The 18,701-nt window shown below is 54.1% G+C and overlaps 1 protein-coding gene across 2 annotated transcripts in view; it reads right to left on the bottom strand.

The window, feature by feature from the left end:
* LOC122388483 (neuron navigator 3-like) overlaps positions 1–18,701 on the bottom strand; it is a 326,891-nt gene that overhangs the window by 147,687 nt on the left and 160,503 nt on the right. For both annotated transcript variants that reach the window (XM_043379619.1, XM_043379620.1), the window contains exons 9-10: positions 13,209–13,563; positions 1,588–1,765 (exon numbers count right to left, since the gene is read on the bottom strand). In XM_043379619.1, the coding sequence (XP_043235554.1) occupies positions 1,588–1,765; positions 13,209–13,563 (533 nt within the window). The remainder of the gene's footprint in view (positions 1–1,587; positions 1,766–13,208; positions 13,564–18,701) is intronic.

The following is an 18,701-nucleotide window of genomic DNA, read 5'->3' as shown; positions in this document are numbered from 1 at the left end:
AGTGCTCTGCATATACTTGATAGAGTCTAAGCCGTTAGAAATACGTAAAAACGTCAGATAGGCTTCTTGTTTGTCTTGATTTGAGCTTTCATGTGATATGCAAACAAACGTACGCCCCAGTAAATTGGGCTTCTGTAGCTCGGTCATCTTTTCATGTTTTGGTTTGGCATGGTTCGTAAATTAGCGCTTCCGCCATTGGAGGCCCCTAGTTGCTTGGAGGCCCCCATCGAATGGAGGCCCCTTTGGACGTTTGGGACCCCAATGGTGATGTCAAAGTTTCACCCATGCGTGACACGGCCCATATCAGTACCGAGAGGGCCCACAGCAGGGCCCATAACAGAACTGAGGGGCCACCACAAGTTATGTGAGGGCCCGTACCCTGACATATTACTGAGGGTTATGTCAGTCAATGGCAATCATGGAAGGACCCCAGCAGTACTAAGAGGACTGTTGCAATGACTAGGAGGGCCCGTACCATACCTGAGAGGGCCCATACCACTCATGCGAGGACCTGCAGCTGTACTGAGAGGGCCCTTGCAAGAACTTGGAGGGCCCGTATCATGCCTGAGAGGGTCCATACCAGTCATTAGAGGGGCAACAACAGTGCTGAGAGGGCCATTAAAAGGTCTGGTAAGGTCCTTAGAATGTCTGAGAGGGTCCGACCAGGCGACAGAAGCCCCCTAGTAGTATAAACAGGCCCATATCAAGCCTCTGAGGGTCCGTACCAGTCAAGGAAGGGCCTTTACCGAATACCGGGCTCCAATGGCCATGCCAAACTGAGGATCTACCGAACTTAAGAAGAAAATGATGACGTCAAATTTTCAAACTCAATTTTGGCAATTCTAGACCTCGTAGAGCAGAACAAAGACCACCATTAGACTCCCCGTGACGAGCTGCATCGAATCGATACCCATTTTATGCAAAAATATCAACTTTGAAATTTGACCTAATTTGACCTGACCTTGACCTGACCTTCACCAAAATGTGACCCAGGCTGGCCCCAAAGACTGCCTAACCCACATAATCGCATTTGTCATGTAAAATGGACCATAAAACATGTATCACACGACACTTTCATGTTGTGACCCCCGGTGACCTGACCTCGCTGTGACCTGACCTGGTATCAATGACCTCAGATAGTAAAGTATGTGTTTGACGAACAATGTACCATCGATGGTTTTCAATAAATTACCAATTTACTCGATTTCACAACACATTTCTTGAAATACCTGTGAACGGTTAAAATCCGACCTTTGACCTGACCTGTGACGTCATCGGTTTGACCTAGGTCAATGAAATTTAGTCACAAGGTAGTTCCCCGGTGGGGCTATCAAACACCGTTTGAATTTTGAAAATCGGCCGGTAAATTTCCGAGATCTTAGGGGGGGGGCCGAAACGGCCCCTCCCCTACGGGTGGTAGGGTCCGTCGATAGCCCTACGGGGCGCGGGTTAAGTTTATTACATCTCAGTGGGCTTCCATAATGCCAGGAAAAACCACGAGTTTTTGTATGAAATACCATATACCGAATCGGTATTGGTTCGGTATCGGTACATCGAAATATTAGTAGCCCGATTGACACCACTAACCGTAACCGTGCTGGCTGTGCAGATGCCGGCTGGGTGGCGCCACGGCGCCTCTGCTGAGGCCGTACTGGCTGAGATGAAGGATGGGTGGCATCGGACGCACCTCAGACAAGTCCTCGGTCGACTGGCGCTGCTCAGCAGCCGCCACCTCCGGCTCGGTCGGCCACGGCTCCGTACCAACCTGACAGCCAGCGCAACGGCACAGCCAGTCATTACACTCGCCGAGCGGCTCCGGGCAGGGCTCTGGTCAGGGCTACACTCGGGGCAGTCGGTGGTGTCTGGTCAGGGCTACACTCGGGGCAGTCGGTGGTGTCTGGTCAGGGCTACACTCCGGGCAGTCGGTGGTGTCTGGTCAGGGCTACACTCGGGGCAGTCGGTGGTGTCTGGTCAGGGCTACACTCGGGGCAGTCGGTGGTGTCTGGTCAGGGCTACACTCCGGGCAGTCGGTGGTGTCTGATCAGGGCTACACTCGGGGCAGTCGGTGGTGTCTGGTCAGGGCTACACTCGGGGCAGTCGGTGGTGTCTGGTTACGGCTACACTCCGTGTGACCGCGGGTAGCCGAAAGTGAAAGTGTACGGCCGCCCGCTTGAAAGGGAAAGTGACCACCAGATGGCAGTGGTAGCGTTGTTAGGTGGCGCTAGCATTGCTGGTCCTTGCCTCGGACAGCTGTTGGCTGGAGGCAGCGTCGAATTATTTCGTAGTCTCAACATGCCAACCAATGCCTTCGAATGTGGCGCGTGTTTGTATAGTTTGTACCCACCGCGTGGCACTACCCCGGCTCTTCAGACTATGCGCTGCGGGCGTCCCGCTACAACGTAAGTTAAAAGTGAAATGAAATGTGGAAATGGTGTGATTGTTCATTGTATGTTATCGTGTGATATCTTTGGTTCGGTTATTTATTATGTTTATGGTCTTTTTCAGTATTACGGCATAATACAGCACAGGAGAGAAAAGGCGGATTGTAGTCTAACAGTAGCTGTTACAGTAATAGTTGCGGGTAAGCCGCAGTACTGGTTGAGGGTAAACCGGGAGTGATAGTTGTCAGTAAATAACAGTTGTTTTTTGTTTGCCAGTCGTAATGGCAGAGTTGACAGTAGTGAAGACAGATTGGTAGACGGAATTGATTTTAATTATTGTGCCTTCATATGTTGTGATTTATTTACCACTTTTAACTGAAATGCCAACATGTTCTGTTCATGAACATTGATTGGTGAGAGCTCAGGTACCTACTTTAGAGATCTGCTGATTTTGTTGCCCTCAATTTGAGACAAGGCCCTGAGGGTTTTCAATGTAGTTGCGGGCCAGATGATCATTTCATTTCGGTTGTCATCAAGACATTGTGCAGTTATCATTTTCTGTTGTTTTGCTTGGGCTTCACAATGAGTGCTAGACTAACATGTGATCAGATTGTACTTACCTCATTCCCATAGAGCTAGAAGTACCAATACTGACCACTTTAGGAGTAGTTACTAACTTGGGCACTCCATTCCTCCATCCCATTTTCTGCCTAATCTGCTCCCAACCTGAACTGAGTCACAATGGACCACCAAATGAAGTCAAGTAAAGGAAGGCCTCTCCAACCTACTGAGAAAGGAGCACAGTATCAAGTGGAGGTTAAGAGGAAGACGTACAAAGGTCTGACGTCACAGCTAGTCTCGACAGGACCAGTGATCGTTGAGGCTATCCCACAAGGAGACAGGTCATTCATTCAAGCAGAGTTTGATGCATGGAAACATCAGTATGTGGATTTGGTCCAGACATACGAGGTTCTGTGCTCCCTGTTGGAACAGGAGGAGAAAGACGAACTGCAGGTGGAGCACCAGAGTCTGCTTGGTCAGCTCAACACTTGGAAGGCCCAGATTGAGGACTACCTGACAGCTCATCCTGCTCAAGCACTCCGCCGAAGTCACTCGGAATGTGGATCCCAGTGCAGCAGTAACTCACAAGCAGTAAGAGACAAACTGTTCTTGATGAAGGTGGAGGAAATGAAGCTGAAGGCAGAGAAGGAAGTTCAAGCATCAATGGCTGCCAGGCAGCTGGAGCTGCAAAGGAGAAAGGAGGAGATGGAAAAGGTGATGGCACAAGAACAAGAAATACTTGATCGAGAAATTGAAAGGAAGATGAGTGAAGCCAGGATCAAGGTTCTGTGTGCTGCAGAAGGTGAAGCTGAAGCTCCAGCAGTTGAAGCTGTTGATGTTGCAGGACGCCCAGGAACAGATCATGAAGAAGTACCTGCTCAAGCTGAGAAGACAGGCGATGGGGAGACAACTGCAGCACAGATGATCAAGTTACTAATGAACCAGAAGAAGACTGCTGATCTCCCCACTCTGGAACCTGAGGTGTTCAAAGGTGATGTTGCACGCTTCAACCTATGGCTCAGCTCCTTCGAAACTCACATCGAGAGCAAGACAGAATCTTCAATTCAGCGCCTCCACTTCCTGGCCAAGTACACTGGTGGTGAAGCGAAGAGAGCCATCAGTGGCCTGCTGCATCTCAGAACAGAAGAAGGGTACAAGCTGGCGAAGGAGAAGCTGATAGACCGCTTCGGGAATGACTTCATTGTCGCCAACGCCTATCGGAACAAGATCAGGGAGTGGCCAAACATCAAGGCGGGAGATGGTCGTGGCCTCCGAGACTTCGCTGACCATCTTGAACACTGTTTGGCAGCAGCTTCAAGCTCTATGAGGAACCTGGCAGTTCTGGACGACCACATGGAAAATGAAGTGATGTTGAAGAAGCTGCCAAAACATCTAGTGGACAGCTGGAAGAGGATCGTGGACGACTGGTTGTACGGGAACAAGTCCAGAGAAGGCAGCAAGTACCCTCCATTTTCAGAGTTTGTCCGGTTCGTCTCTGTGGAGGCAAGAATCGCATGTGGACCAGTAGGGAGCGGTGTCACAACAGAGTATTCAGACAGGCTGAGTCACGGGACAAGGGAGAGCACAAACAGAAGACAACCAAAGAAGACACCGAGTGAAGCCCGAACGTTCACAGCTTCTACCGAGCAGTCACATGTAAAGAAGTGTTTGAAATGTCAAGGAAACCATGTGCTGACCTCCTGCCCGCAGGTGATGAATATGTCGCTGCCTGACAGAAGAAGGATGGTTGCAGAACTGCATCTCTGCAGAGGCTGTCTGAAGAAGGGGCACCTGTGGCGACACTGTCTCCGCAAGGCCCAGTGCGCCACATGTGGCAGACAGCATCCAACTCTCCTGCATGACCCGGAAATCGCGGCAGCAGCAGCGCATGAGGCAGTCGGAGGAGCGGCTACCTGTCTGCAATCGGTGAGCAACTCTTGCCACTGCCTGGTCGTACCCGTGCTGCTAAGCAACAGGAAGCAGCCCGGACGCAAGGTGGTTGTGTACGCGCTGCTTGATGCCCAATCTGACGCCTGCTTCGTCACTAAGTCTGCCCGCGCAGCAGTGGGTGCTAGAGGAAGGAAGACCAGACTGGATCTCAGCACCATCGCGGGACAAACCACGATCGACAGTGAAGCAGTTGAAGACCTGGTCATCCAGCCTCTGAACTCCGAAGAGGCCTCTGAAGAGATTCGTCTGCCCACCTGCTACACAAGGGAGGGCATCCCGTGCTCCAGGTCATCAATCCCCCGGAGGGAGACAGCGCTCGAGTGGAGGCACATGGTGGACATCTCCGACCAGATCCCAGACTACTATGAGTCAGCTGAGATCGGCCTTCTGCTCGGCACGTCCTGTCCGAGAGCCATCAAACCTCAGGAAGTGCGGCCAGGGGAGGTCGACGAGCCCTGGGCTGTACGGACGGCACTGGGCTGGGGAATCGTCGGTTCGACAGAGGAGAGCTCCAGCATGTGTCGCTACGTGGACACGGGAGACGGTCGCAAGAGAATCTGTCACTTTTCATTCAGGACGAAGATTCGTGAGAGCCCTCTCGATCTCATCAGAGTACTTGAAAAGGACTTCGAAGAAACCCGAGACAAGTCGAGCATGGGCTCTTCAGTGGAGGACAGGGAGTTCCTCAGCAAAGTGAGCTCTGGCTTTCGCAGAAAAGAAGACGGACACGTCCAAATGCCGCTACCTCTTAAGCGCGGGTCTACTTTCCCTAACAACAGAGAAGCAGCTGAGCAACGCCTCAAGAGCCTCAAGTCCAGGCTGTTGAAGGGTGGAAAGTACCGCGACGACTATATTGAGTTCATGGAAACGATGCTGAAGAAGGGGTATGCCGAGCCAGTTGAAAATCATCATGGACCGGAAGGGAGAACCTGGTACCTTGCTCACCACGGGGTGTACCATCCCCGGAAGCAAAAGCTGAGAATAGTGTTCGATTGCAGCTCGGAGTATCAGGGTGTCAGCCTGAACAAGTGCCTTCTTCAGGGTCCCGATTTAACTAACAGTTTGACAGGTATCCTGTGCCGTTTCAGAAGAGATCCAGTGGCGGTTTCATGTGACGTGGAAGGTATGTTTAATCAGGTGTCTGTGAACACCGAAGACCGAGACCTTCTGAGGTTTCTCTGGTGGGAGGCAGGAGACGTCCGACGAACGCCAAAGGTGTACCGGATGACCACGCATCTGTTCGGCGCCAGGTCGTCGCCAGCGTGCGCGATGTACGCGCTGAGATCAGCCGCAGAGGACTGCAATGAAGAGGTCTCCGAGTTTATCAAACAGGACTTCTATATCGACGACGGTCTGACGTCTGTCGCTGACGAGTCGGCCGCCGTCCGCCTGATCGACGGCGCGAAGTCGGCATGTGAGAAGAGGGGGTTTCGTCTGCACAAGTTTGCCTCGAACAAGGCAGATGTCCTCCGAAAGGTCGCCCAGGTGGAGGACGGTGATGAAGCTGCTTGTCAGTCATCAGTAAAGCTAGGCAAGACCGAGGAGCCCTCCACGCAAAGTGTGCTGGGTATCCAGTGGAACACGAAGAATGATACGTTCGCCATCAACGTCAGCAGCCAGAAGTCTCTCCGTCGAGACTCGAAGACGCTGCAGAGACCTGTCACCAGAAGAGGCATTCTCTCTGTGGTGAGCGCCATCTTCGATCCTCTTGGTTTCGTGTCCCCATACGTTCTGCTCGGCAAGCTTCTGCTCCGAGATCTCTGTCGTGACGGTCTCAGCTGGGACGAGCCAGTTTCAGATGACATCTGCAGGGCTTGGAGCGAATGGCAAGAGGACATGCTGGCTTTGGAAGCCATCAGCCTGCCCAGATGCTACGCAGCGGACGGTCTGAACAGCGCAAGAACGATAGAGTTGCACCATTTCTCGGACGCCAGTCTTGAGGGCTACGGCCAGTGCAGCTACTTGCGCATTGTTGGAGCAGACGGAGAAGTGAGTTCAACCTTGGTGATGAGTAAGGCCCGCGTGGCGCCAACCAAGACCATCACAGTCCCCAGACTGGAGCTTGCTGCAGCAGTGCTCGCTGTGAAGATCAGTGAGTTCATTCGAAGGGAGCTGGGCGTGGCCGTGTCCAATGAATACTTCTGGACAGACAGCATGATCACTCTGGGATATATATCCAACGAAGCTCGTAGGTTCCACACCTTCGTGGCCAACCGGGTGCAGCAGATTCGCGACCGCACCTCACCAGACCAGTGGCGGCATGTGGGCACTGCCGAAAATCCCGCTGACCTCGCGTCTCGGGGATGCTCGGCCGCCGATCTGACAACCAGTGACCTTTGGTGGCATGGACCAGGGTTTCTGCGAGAGCCGGACCTGCCCGAACCTGAAGAACGTGCCGAAGTGGATCCAGAGGACAAGGAGCTCAAGAGAGTGACTGTGTTCAAGGCCGACACCAGAACGAAGTATGCAGACCTCTCGGAGCGATTGGAGTACTTCTCCGACTGGTACCGGGCGAAGCGAGCGGTAGCTGTTTGCCTGCTGTACGTGAGGCTCCTGCGAGACAAGGTGAAGAAAAGGAAGGTCAACAGAGAAGCGACCGACAGATCCAGAGCGCCTGTGACAGAGCTCCAGGTGGAAACGCTTCAGGAGGCGGAGCGAGTGATCCTGAAAGCGACTCAAGACCGAGCCAAGTTCATGAAGATGGTGCAGGTCAGCACCAACGACCACGGAGAAGTGGTGATGAGCAGCCGTAACGGAACCGAGCTCGCTGGTCTTGACCCGTTCGTGAGGGACGGGCTGATGCGAGTGGGTGGAAGGTTGAGGCGGAGCAGACTCCCAGATGTTGAAGTTCACCCAATCATTCTGCCCAGGAAGTCGCATGTGACGAATCTGATCGTCGCTCACTGTCATGAGGCTGCGGGGCACGCGGGGCGTGGAACGACTTTGAGTCGGCTACGAACCTCGGGCTACTGGGTCATCGGGGCGAGGTCTGCTGTGTCGCAGTATCTTCAGAGCTGCGTGACCTGCAGGAAGCTGCGTGGGCGACCCCAGCAACAGAAGATGGCCGACCTGCCGCCCGACAGGCTTCAGGAAGCGGCGCCCTTCACGTACTCAGCAGTGGACTGTTTTGGGCCCTACTATGTGAGGGAGAGACGCAGTCAGGTGAAGAGGTGGGGCATGCTATTCACGTGCCTATGCAGCCGCGCCATCCACATTGAAACAGTGAACTCTCTTTCAGCAGACGCGTTCTTAAACGCTTTCAGGCGTTTTGTCGCGCGAAGAGGTTCAGTGAGGCTCCTGCGTTCTGACCGCGGAACCAACTTCATGGGCGGCAAGAGTGAGCTGGAGAACGCCTTCAGCGAGATGGACACGGATCAGCTCAGAAGAGGTCTCCTTCGTCACGACTGCGAGATGACAAAGTTTGAGATGAACGTCCCTCACGCCAGCCACATGGGGGGCGTTTGGGAACGCATGATACGTTCAACACGAGCAGCGCTGGATGGCGTTCTGAGAGCGCACTGTCAGCAGGGCGGGTTCGATGATGAGCTGCTGAGGACGTTTCTGGCCGAGGCGGAGGCCATAGTGAACTGTCGCCCGCTGACCGTCCTCGATCCTTCCGATTCTTCCGAACCCCAGCCCCTCTGCCCAATGCAACTCTTAACGCTCAAAAGTAGTGTAGTGGCGCCGCCGCCTGGCGCCTTTCGGCGGGAGGACGCCTACTCTAGACGACGCTGGCGGCGAGTGCAGGAGATGGCCGACCAGTTCTGGAGGCGGTGGCGCTCCGACTTCCTGCCGTCTCTACAACAGCGAAAGAAATGGACCCAGATCGAGCCGAACGTGAAGGCCGGAGACGTGGTCCTTATCCTGGATGACAACGCTCCACGCAGCCGGTGGCCTCTGGGTCGCGTGGTGCAGGCACACAGGTCCGCCGATGGGCTCGTGCGGAGGGTCACTCTGCTCTCTGGAGGCAGCACCTACGACCGCCCCATCCACCGGCTGGTGAGACTTATGACCGAGTGAGCCTCCGAGAACGGGACACGTGGAGCCAGGCCGGCTTCTCATCCTGGCAGTCGGTGACCCGAGTGGCGGCGATGTATGGCCGAGCTCTGGTGCGAGCTACCGTGACAGCGCCGTGACGCTGGCACTGTGACTGACGGTGTCAAATGTGTTGAGTCTGTGCTACCGGTGAATAGCAGTACCGCACGGTCTGGGAACCGGTGAGCGTCAGCAGAGCGGAGTGGACTACTACCCCGCAGTCGCCTGTGAGATGCAGTGACCTGCGGACATTTGTGTCGGCCTTAGTGTGCCGCCAATTGAGCTCGGTGAACCGCATAGCTATGTTAGTTGTAAGTTAAGGTAGCCTTGAGCTACATGAAGCCATGAGCTACAGGGAGCCATGAGCTACAGGGAGCCATGAGCTACAGGGAGCCATGAGTTGCAGGGAGCTAAAATCAAAGGGAGCCACGCTTGTGTTGAGTTTGTTGAATGTAACATAGCGGTGAATGCTGGAAGTTACCTCTTTGCTTGCCGCACCCTGTCTCGCTTCCATTGTTTGCCGTGCATGGTCGCATTGAACTAGTCTGCCACTTGTTTGATATGTGGTAAATTTGGTAAATTTAAGGGAGCCATGTGACCGCGGGTAGCCGAAAGTGAAAGTGTACGGCCGCCCGCTTGAAAGGGAAAGTGACCACCAGATGGCAGTGGTAGCGTTGTTAGGTGGCGCTAGCATTGCTGGTCCTTGCCTCGGACAGCTGTTGGCTGGAGGCAGCGTCGAATTATTTCGTAGTCTCAACATGCCAACCAATGCCTTCGAATGTGGCGCGTGTTTGTATAGTTTGTACCCACCGCGTGGCACTACCCCGGCTCTTCAGACTATGCGCTGCGGGCGTCCCGCTACAACGTAAGTTAAAAGTGAAATGAAATGTGGAAATGGTGTGATTGTTCATTGTATGTTATCGTGTGATATCTTTGGTTCGGTTATTTATTATGTTTATGGTCTTTTTCAGTATTACGGCATAATACAGCACAGGAGAGAAAAGGCGGATTGTAGTCTAACAGTAGCTGTTACACTCCGGGCAGTCGGTGGTGTCTGGTCAGGGCTACACTCGGGGCAGTCGGTGGTGTCTGGTCAGGGCTACACTCGGGACAGTCGGTGGTGTCTGGTCAGGGCTACACTCGGGGCAGTCGGTGGTGTCTGGTTAGGGCTACACTCGGGGCAGTCGGTGGTGTCTGGTCAGGGCTACACTCGGGGCAGTCGGTGGTGTCTGGTCAGGGCTACACTCGGGGCAGTCGCTGGTGTCTGGTCAGGGCTACACTCGGGGCAGTCGCTGGTGTCTGGTCAGGGCTACACTCGGGGCAGTCGGTGGTGTCTGGTCAGGGCTACACTCGGGGCAGTCGGTGGTGTCTGGTCAGGGCTACACTCGGGGCAGTCGGTGGTGTCTGACTCTGGTCAGGGCTACACTCGGGGCAGTCGGTGGTTTCTGGTCAGGGCTACACTCGGGGCAGTCGGGTGTCTGGTCAGGGCTACACTCGGGGCAGTTGGTGGTGTCTGGTCAGGGCTACACTCGGGGCAGTCGGTGGTGTCTGGTCAGGGCTACACTCGGGGCAGTCGGTGGTGTCTGGTCAGGGCTACACTCGGGGCAGTCGGTGGTGTCTGGTCAGGGCTACACTCGGGGCAGTCGCTGGTGTCTGGTCAGGGCTACACTCGGGGCAGTCGGTGGTGTCTGGTCAGGGCTACACTCGGGGGCAGTCGGTGGTGTCTGGTCAGGGCTACACTCGGGGCAGTCGGTGGTGTCTGGTCAGGGCTACACTCGGGGCAGTCGGTGGTGTCTGGTTAGGGCTACACTCGGGGCAGTCGGTGGTGTCTGACTAGTGGTCAGGGCTACACACGCGGAGCGGCTCTAGGCAGTCGGTGGTGACTTTATGGGTTGTTTATGGGTTGTTTTAGTGTCTGAAGTGAGTGGTTCGTGGCAGCAAAGTGGGAGAGAGTGGGGCAAAGCGGCCACCTTAGCCCTCGCCGGCACAGGGGGTTGATGCAACCCCCTAAGGTTTTACACGAATAACTCGCGCAAAAAGCGACCGATTGCGACAAAACTTTCATTGCCCTCGCATTGATCAGTGTTGCACCGACCCTGAAACTTTCATGACCCTGACCAAAATGACCTTTGACCTGTGACCTACTTTCGAGACCATGTTTGGACGGAATCGCGATTCGGCGTATGTCGGCTCGCATTAGCCGCGCGTTTGCAAGCTTTTCATGGTTTCAAACGTTCAAACATGTGATTTGATGTTGCTTCCATGCATAAGGGTGGGTGTCAAGGTCACCTGAAGGTCAGGTTAGGTCATTGACCTTTGGTGACCTCGGTTCACTTTTTCGAGTTTTACATGATTCTAGGCTAGTTTTTGGAGCTGAATTCGAATTTAGCAACCATTTGAACATTTACGAAGTAGTTTTGGTGTTTTCGTAACATGTTACGAAGCTGTCAGAGGCGGATGACAGGTACTACGAATACCCGTCACGACCCCTACCGGTTGAACTGACCTGACCTGACCCGACCTGGTCTAAACGCTTAACGACATCATCTGTGATCAAAACTAACACGATATTCGTGATCAGCACCCAGGAAAACCCCGTAACCCTCGCCCGCACATGCCATTTTCCCATCCTAGAACGCACATGGGGGTTGCCATCCCCCGCGCCATTTCGTTCCTGTTGGAGATAGAGCTTCGCGGTAAAGACCAAAAAGATTCTTTGGGAAGAAACGAATCCAATGATACCCAGTTTTACCTTCTCAGGTCAGTCATTGACTTTCCAGGTCAGGTCAAACTAAAAAAATGTTGCTGTTTTGGGTCACCATTGGATATCAAGTGCGCTGCTTATCATATACCGATGACGATGCCGTTTTCTGGTGCCAAGCCAGCTAGAACCTCTTTGTCACACTACCCGACCAGGTTTTTGCTGCTGAGGTCATTTCAGGTCAAGTTGGGTCACGGTCAATGATATGTGTTGAGTCAATGAGTCCTCTCCGTGGCCTAGTGGATAAGGCGTTCGTCTCCTAACTCGGTGGCAGCGAGTTCGCGGCCGGGAAGCTCCATGTCGTTTGACCCGCGTTCCTATATTAAGCCAGCTGGCAACTGGCGAGAGAGGGCCACGCTAGATCCGGGAGGACCGTGCCGCCATCTACCCGCGGCACGTTAACCAGGAGCCTGCCACTAATAGGGTTAAACTTTCGATCCCAATAATCACCGGTGAACCGGGCGCGGGCAAGGTGGGGTGGTGGGTCCGTGGTGTCATTCGCAACAAGCACTGCTTAGCGGGGCACCCGGGCCCATAGCCACCCATTCATCCATTCGGACAATATTTCTAAAAAAAATGTGTTTGTATGTCTGTGTGTATAGGTACTGATGTGTGCACCGATTGTTTATGTGTCCATATTACATGAAATCATGATCTGAGAAGCTTTTACCAAAAATGCAGTCAAAAAACTTCACGAAAAGTAAATTCAGCTTGCCTAAAACGCAATTATTTTAGATGACCTAGGTTGACCTTGACCCTGACCTTGACATCTGTACATCGTCGAACAGCATGTTCCATGATAGACTGGGGGTAAGACTGGCAAAAAAGGCCGAAATCAAGGTGTCAAAAGCTCACAATTGGCCCATAGCCAACGCAAGATGTTGAGAATTGGTCATTTGGGTCATGACATGACCTGAAAAATATCTAAAATATTGGTCATATCTCCGAAACCAAAAACCACAGAAACTTGAAATTTTGAATGATATTGAGGGTTTCTGTGAAAATGAGCCCCATTATTATTAAAAGATATGCAAGTAATAGCCTTTGGCTCATTGTATAATAGACAAAAGAAATGGAAAAGAACATATGTGCGATATTTCGTGTTCGACACTTTTTCATGCACTGATGAGGAGGGATATTCTTTATCAGAGGAGGGATATTCAACTGCGCCCGTTTTGTGTGTTTGCTTGTCAACAAAAATATTATCTTTTTTTAACATCAGTGCATGAAAAAGTGTCGAACACGAAATATCGCACATATATTCTTTTCCATTTCTTTTGTCTATTATACAATGAGCCAAAGGCTATTACTTGCTTATCTTTTAATAATAATGGGGCTCATTTTCACAGAAACCCTCAACATCATTCAACATGAACTTCCAGCTCCTAGCCAAAGAGAGGGACTAATCTTACTTCTTAAAAACGCAGAAAAACAAGCAAAAACTGACGAGCGCATTTTATACTCGAAACTTGAAATTGTCAGTGGACATCAAGAAAGGATAGAGGATCGGCAGTGCCTACCTCCTTGTCGGCACGCTGGCTGGGCCGATGGTCCGCCTCCTCGCCGGTCGGCTGCCGCCGCTCGGCGCCTCCCGGCTCCGTCGTCTGCGGCATCGGAGAGACGAGCGCCACACTGGCGGCGGCTGCCGGCCGGCCGCGCCGCGGCAGCTGCACCAGCGGCTTCGGCTGCGCGGTGGCGGCCGGCTGCGGTATGGCGCTGGTGGTGGGGCCGCTGCAGCCGCTGGCCAGGCTGGACTGGCTGCCGGCCAGGCTGCGCCGCTGGGCGCCGCCGCCGGAGCGCTGCTGCGGCGCCGGCAGCTGGGAGCGCTGGCCGCCGCGCCGCGACAGCGAGCCGCAGTCCGCGGCCGCCGGGCCGCTGCAACAGCCGGACACGGCCCCCGGTCAGTCAGCGAGCCGCGCCGCTCAGCCACACCGCAGCCACTGCACTGACAAGTGAATGGGGCTCAGCCATCCACCGCCACCAGCACTGTCCGTAGCAGTCCTGTCCCACGGTTACTGTCGGTATCAATCCTATCAGTCCCGCCGTCCCTGTCACTGTCGGTGACAGTACAGTCCCACTCTCCCAGTTACTGTCCCAGTACAGTCCCACTCTCCCAGTTACTGTCGCAGTACAGTCCCACTCTCCCAGTTACTGTCCCAGTGCAGTCCCACTCTCCCAGTTACTGTCCCAGTACAGCCCCGCTGTCACAGTCACTGTCCCAGTACAGCCCCGCTGTCCCAGTTACTGTCCCAATACAGTCCCACTCTCCCAGTTACTGTCCCTGCACAGCCCCGCTGTCCCAGTCACTGTCCCAGTACAGTCCCACTCTCCCAATTACTGTCCCAATACAGTCCCACTCTCCCAGTTACTGTCCCAGTACAGCCCCGCTGTCCCAGTCACTGTCGCAGTACAGTCCCACTCTCCCAGTTACTGTCCCAGTACAGTCCCACTCTCCCAGTTACTGTCCCGGTACAGTCCCACTCTCCTAGTTACTGTCCCAATACAGTCCCACTCTCCCAGTTACTGTCCCAGTACAGCCCCGCTGTCCCAGTCACTGTCCCAGTACAGTCCCACTCTCCCAGTTACTGTCCCAGTACAGTCCCACTCTCCCAGTTACTGTCCCGGTACAGTCCCACTCTCCCAGTTACTGTCCCAGTGCAGTCCCACTGTCCCAGTTACTGTCCCAGTACAGCCCCGCTGTCCCAGTCACTGTCCCAGTACAGCCCCGCTGTCCCAGTTACTGTCCCAATACAGTCCCACTCTCCCAGTTACTGTCCCTGCACAGCCCCGCTGTCCCAGTTACTGTCCCAGTACAGTCCCGCTGTCCCAGTCACTGTCCAAGTACAGCCCCGCTGTCCCAGTTACTGTCCCAGTACAGTCCCACTCTCCCAGTTACTGTCCCAGTACAGTCCCACTCTCCCAGTTACTGTCGCAGTACAGTCCCACTCTCCCAGTTACTGTCCCAGTACAGTCCCACTCTCATAGTTACTGTCCCTGCACAGCCCCGCTGTCCCAGTCACTGTCCCAGTACAGTCCCACTCTCCCAGTTACTGTCCCAATACAGTCCCACTCTCCCAGTTACTGTCCCAGTACAGCCCCGCTGTCCCAGTCACTGTCCCAGTACAGTCCCACTCTCCCAGTTACTGTCCCGGTACAGTCCCACTCTCCCAGTTACTGTCCCAATACAGTCCCACTCTCCCAGTTACTGTCCCAGTACAGCCCCGCTGTCCCAGTCACTGTCCCAGTACAGTCCCACTCTCCCAGCTACTGTCCCAGTACAGTCCCACTCTCCCAGTTACTGTCCCGGTACAGTCCCACTCTCCCAGTTACTGTCCCAGTGCAGTCCCACTGTCCCAGTTACTGTCCCAGTACAGCCCCGCTGTCCCAGTCACTGTCCCAGTACAGCCCCGCTGTCCCAGTTACTGTCCCAATACAGTCCCACTCTCCCAGTTACTGTCCCTGCACAGCCCCGCTGTCCCAGTTACTGTCCCAGTACAGTCCCGCTGTCCCAGTCACTGTCCAAGTACAGCCCCGCTGTCCCAGTTACTGTCCCAGTACAGTCCCACTCTCCCAGTTACTGTCCCAGTACAGTCCCACTCTCCCAGTTACTGTTGCAGTACAGTCCCACTCTCCCAGTTACTGTCCCAGTGCAGTCCCACTCTCCAAGTTACTGTCCCAATACAGTCCCACTCTCCCAGTTACTGTCCCAGTACAGCCCCGCTGTCCCAGTTACTGTCCCAGTACAGACCCACTCTCCCAGTTACTGTCCCAGTACAGTCCCACTGTCCCAGTCACTGTCCCAATACAGTCCCACTCTCCCAATTACTGTCCCAGTACAGTCCCACTCTCCCAGTTACTGTCCCAGTACAGCCCCGCTGTCCCAGTTACTGTCCCAGTACAGCCCCGCTGTCACAGTCACTGTCCCAGTACAGCCCCGCTGTCCCAGTTACTGTCCCAATACAGTCCCACTCTCCCAGTTACTGTCCCTGCACAGCCCCGCTGTCCCAGTCACTGTCCCAGTACAGTCCCACTCTCCCAGTTACTGTCCCAATACAGTCCCACTCTCCCAGTTACTGTCCCAGTACAGCCCCGCTGTCTCAGTCACTGTCCCAGTGCAGTCCCACTCTCCCAGTTACTGTCCCAGTACAGCCCCGCTGTCACAGTCACTGTCCCAGTACAGCCCCGCTGTCCCAGTTACTGTCCCAATACAGTCCCACTCTCCCAGTTACTGTCCCTGCACAGCCCCGCTGTCCCAGTCACTGTCCCAGTACAGTCCCACTCTCCCAGTTACTGTCCCTGCACAGCCCCGCTGTCCCAGTTACTGTCCCAGTACAGTCCCGCTGTCCCAGTCACTGTCCAAGTACAGCCCCGCTGTCCCAGTTACTGTCCCAGTACAGTCCCACTCCCAGTTACTGTCCCAGTACAGTCCCACTCTCCCAGTTACTGTCGCAGTACAGTCCCACTCTCCCAGTTACTGTCCCAGTGCAGTCCCACTCTCCCAGTTACTGTCCCAATACAGTCCCACTCTCCCAGTACAGCCCCGCTGTCCCAGTTACTGTCCCAGTACAGACCCACTCTCCCAGTTACTGTCCCAGTACAGTCCCACTGTCCCAGTCACTGTCCCAATACAGTCCCACTCTCCCAATTACTGTCCCAGTACAGTCCCACTCTCCCAGTTACTGTCCAAGTACAGCCCCGCTGTCCCAGTCACTGTCCCAGTACAGTCCCACTCTCCCAGTTACTGTCCCAGTACAGTCCCACTCTCCCAGTTACTGTCCCGGTACAGTCCCACTCTCCCAGTTACTGTCCCAGTACAGTCCCACTCTCCCAGTTACTGTCCCAGTACAGCCCCGCTGTCCCAGTTACTGTCCCAGTACAGTCCCACTCTCCCAGTTACTGTCCCAGTACAGTCCCACTCTCCCAGTTACTGTCCCAGTACAGTCCCACTCTCCCAGTTACTGTCCCAGTACAGCCCCGCTGTCCCAGTTATTGTCCCAGTACAGTCCCACTCTCCCAGTTACTGTCCCAGTACAGTGCCACTGTCCCAGTTACTGTCCCGGTACAGTGCCACTGTCCCAGTTACTGTCCCAGTAGAGTCCCACTCTCCAAATTGTGTGCTTTGTTTTGTTATTACGGAGCGAGCGAAGCGAGCGGAGTCTTACGTAGAATAACGGAAATTTCTGAGTATGAGCGGCCGGCCGGCCGGCCGGCCGTGGTCACGATTCTGCGAGGCTTATATCTCAGCAACCACTTGACCGATTTACATGCGGTAATTTTTGTAGGGTAGCTTCATTCCTTCTACCAAGTATTGGACTATTCCCGGTGCATGTGGGCGGCCCCTTATGCACGTGCCACGTGCAAAACGAAGAGGTGTCACTTTTGTAATTGTTGCAATATCTCGGTAACTACTTGGCCGATTGCGCTGAAAGTTGGCATGTAGGTAGGCACCCACTAGGCAATGCATATCCATGTGCCAGAGTTGGGGTGCTGCTGCACGTGCGCACGTGCAGGGGTCGATTCCAGATCTCGAGAACGGCTGGACCGATGGCACTCAAATTTGGCACATGGTTAGGGACCGGTTAGTAAGGTGCCGTGCAAAAGTCAGTTGGGACCCATTTTGCACGTGCGCACGTGCAGGGTGCCGCTTCCAGATCTCGAGAACGGCTGGGCCGATTGTGCTCAAATTTGGCACATCGCTAGAGACCGCTTAGTAGGGTGCCGTGCACAAGTCAGATGGAGGTACCCCCTCGAAATTTCGCACGTGCAAGGCTCACCCTCTCGCTCGCTCCGTTAGTCGCCCCAAAAGGCGTTATACTGGTGTTGTATGCTTGCTTACTCTATGTTATCATTTATCTGCAATCTTATTTGCTTGTTGTTACTTCTCTGTTGGAAGGGCGCTTTAATTTAAGCTTTGCTTTTGCGCCTATCCACTATTTTGTTGTTTCTTTTTATGTTTTGGAGAGAATAAAATAAACTGAACTGAACTGAAATGAACTGTCCCAGCACAGTCCCACTCTCCCAGTTACTGTCCTAGTACAGTCCCACTCTCCCAGTTACTGTCCCAGTACAGTCCCACTCCCAATTACTGTCCCAGTACAGTCCCACTCTCCCAGTTACTGTCCCAGTACAGTCCCACTCTCCCAGTTACTGTCCCAGTACAGTCCCACTCTCCCAGTTACTGTCCCAGTACAGTCCCACTCTCCCAATTACTGTCCCAGTACAGCCCCGCTGTCCCAGTCACTGTCCCAGTACAGTCCCATTGTCCCAGTTACTGTCCCAGTACAGTCCCACTCTCCCAGTTACTCCCCCAGTTACTGTCCCAGTCACTGTCCCAGTACAGTCCCACTCTCCCAGTTACTGTCCCAGTACAGTCCCACTCTCCCAGTTACTGTCCCAGTACAGCCCCGCTGTCCCAGTTACTGTCCCAGTACAGACCCACTCTCCCAGTTACTGTCCCAGTACAGTCCCACTCTCCCAGTTACTGTCCCAGTACAGTCCCACTCTCCCAGTTACTGTCCCAGTACAGTCCCACTCTCCCAGTTACTGTCCCAGTACAGCCCCGCTGTCCCAGTTACTGTCCCAGTACAGTCCCACTCTCCCAGTTACTGTCCCAATACAGTCCCACTCTCCCAGTTACTGTCCCAGTACAGTCCCACTCTCCCAGTTACTGTCCCAGTACAGTCCCACTCTCCCAGTTACTGTCGCAGTACAGTCCCACTCTCCCAGTTACTGTCCCAGTAGGTACAGCCCCGCTGCCCTAGTTACTGTAAATGACCCTACTGTCGGTGCGAGCGAGTTTAGCGAGTGTCATTTGAGCGAACGTCATTTGAGCGAACTATTTTCAGCGACTGGCAATTCAGCAAATATCAATTTACGCGATTATCAAATATAGCGATTATCCGGGAAGGATGAAAAGCATGCTTAACCCGCGCCCCGCTGGGCTATTCAGCCATACGCGCCCTGCTGGGGGGGGGGGGGTGCAGATTCTGCCCCCCCCCCTGTCTAACTTCCGA

This window comes from Amphibalanus amphitrite, unplaced genomic scaffold (assembly GCF_019059575.1).
Source record: "Amphibalanus amphitrite isolate SeventyFive unplaced genomic scaffold, NRLGWU_Aamphi_draft 000324F_arrow, whole genome shotgun sequence".
Classification (NCBI taxonomy): Eukaryota; Metazoa; Arthropoda; class Thecostraca; order Balanomorpha; family Balanidae; genus Amphibalanus; species Amphibalanus amphitrite.
The sequence above is the reverse complement of the archived record's forward strand: the minus strand, read 5'-3'. Positions and strand labels throughout refer to the sequence as shown.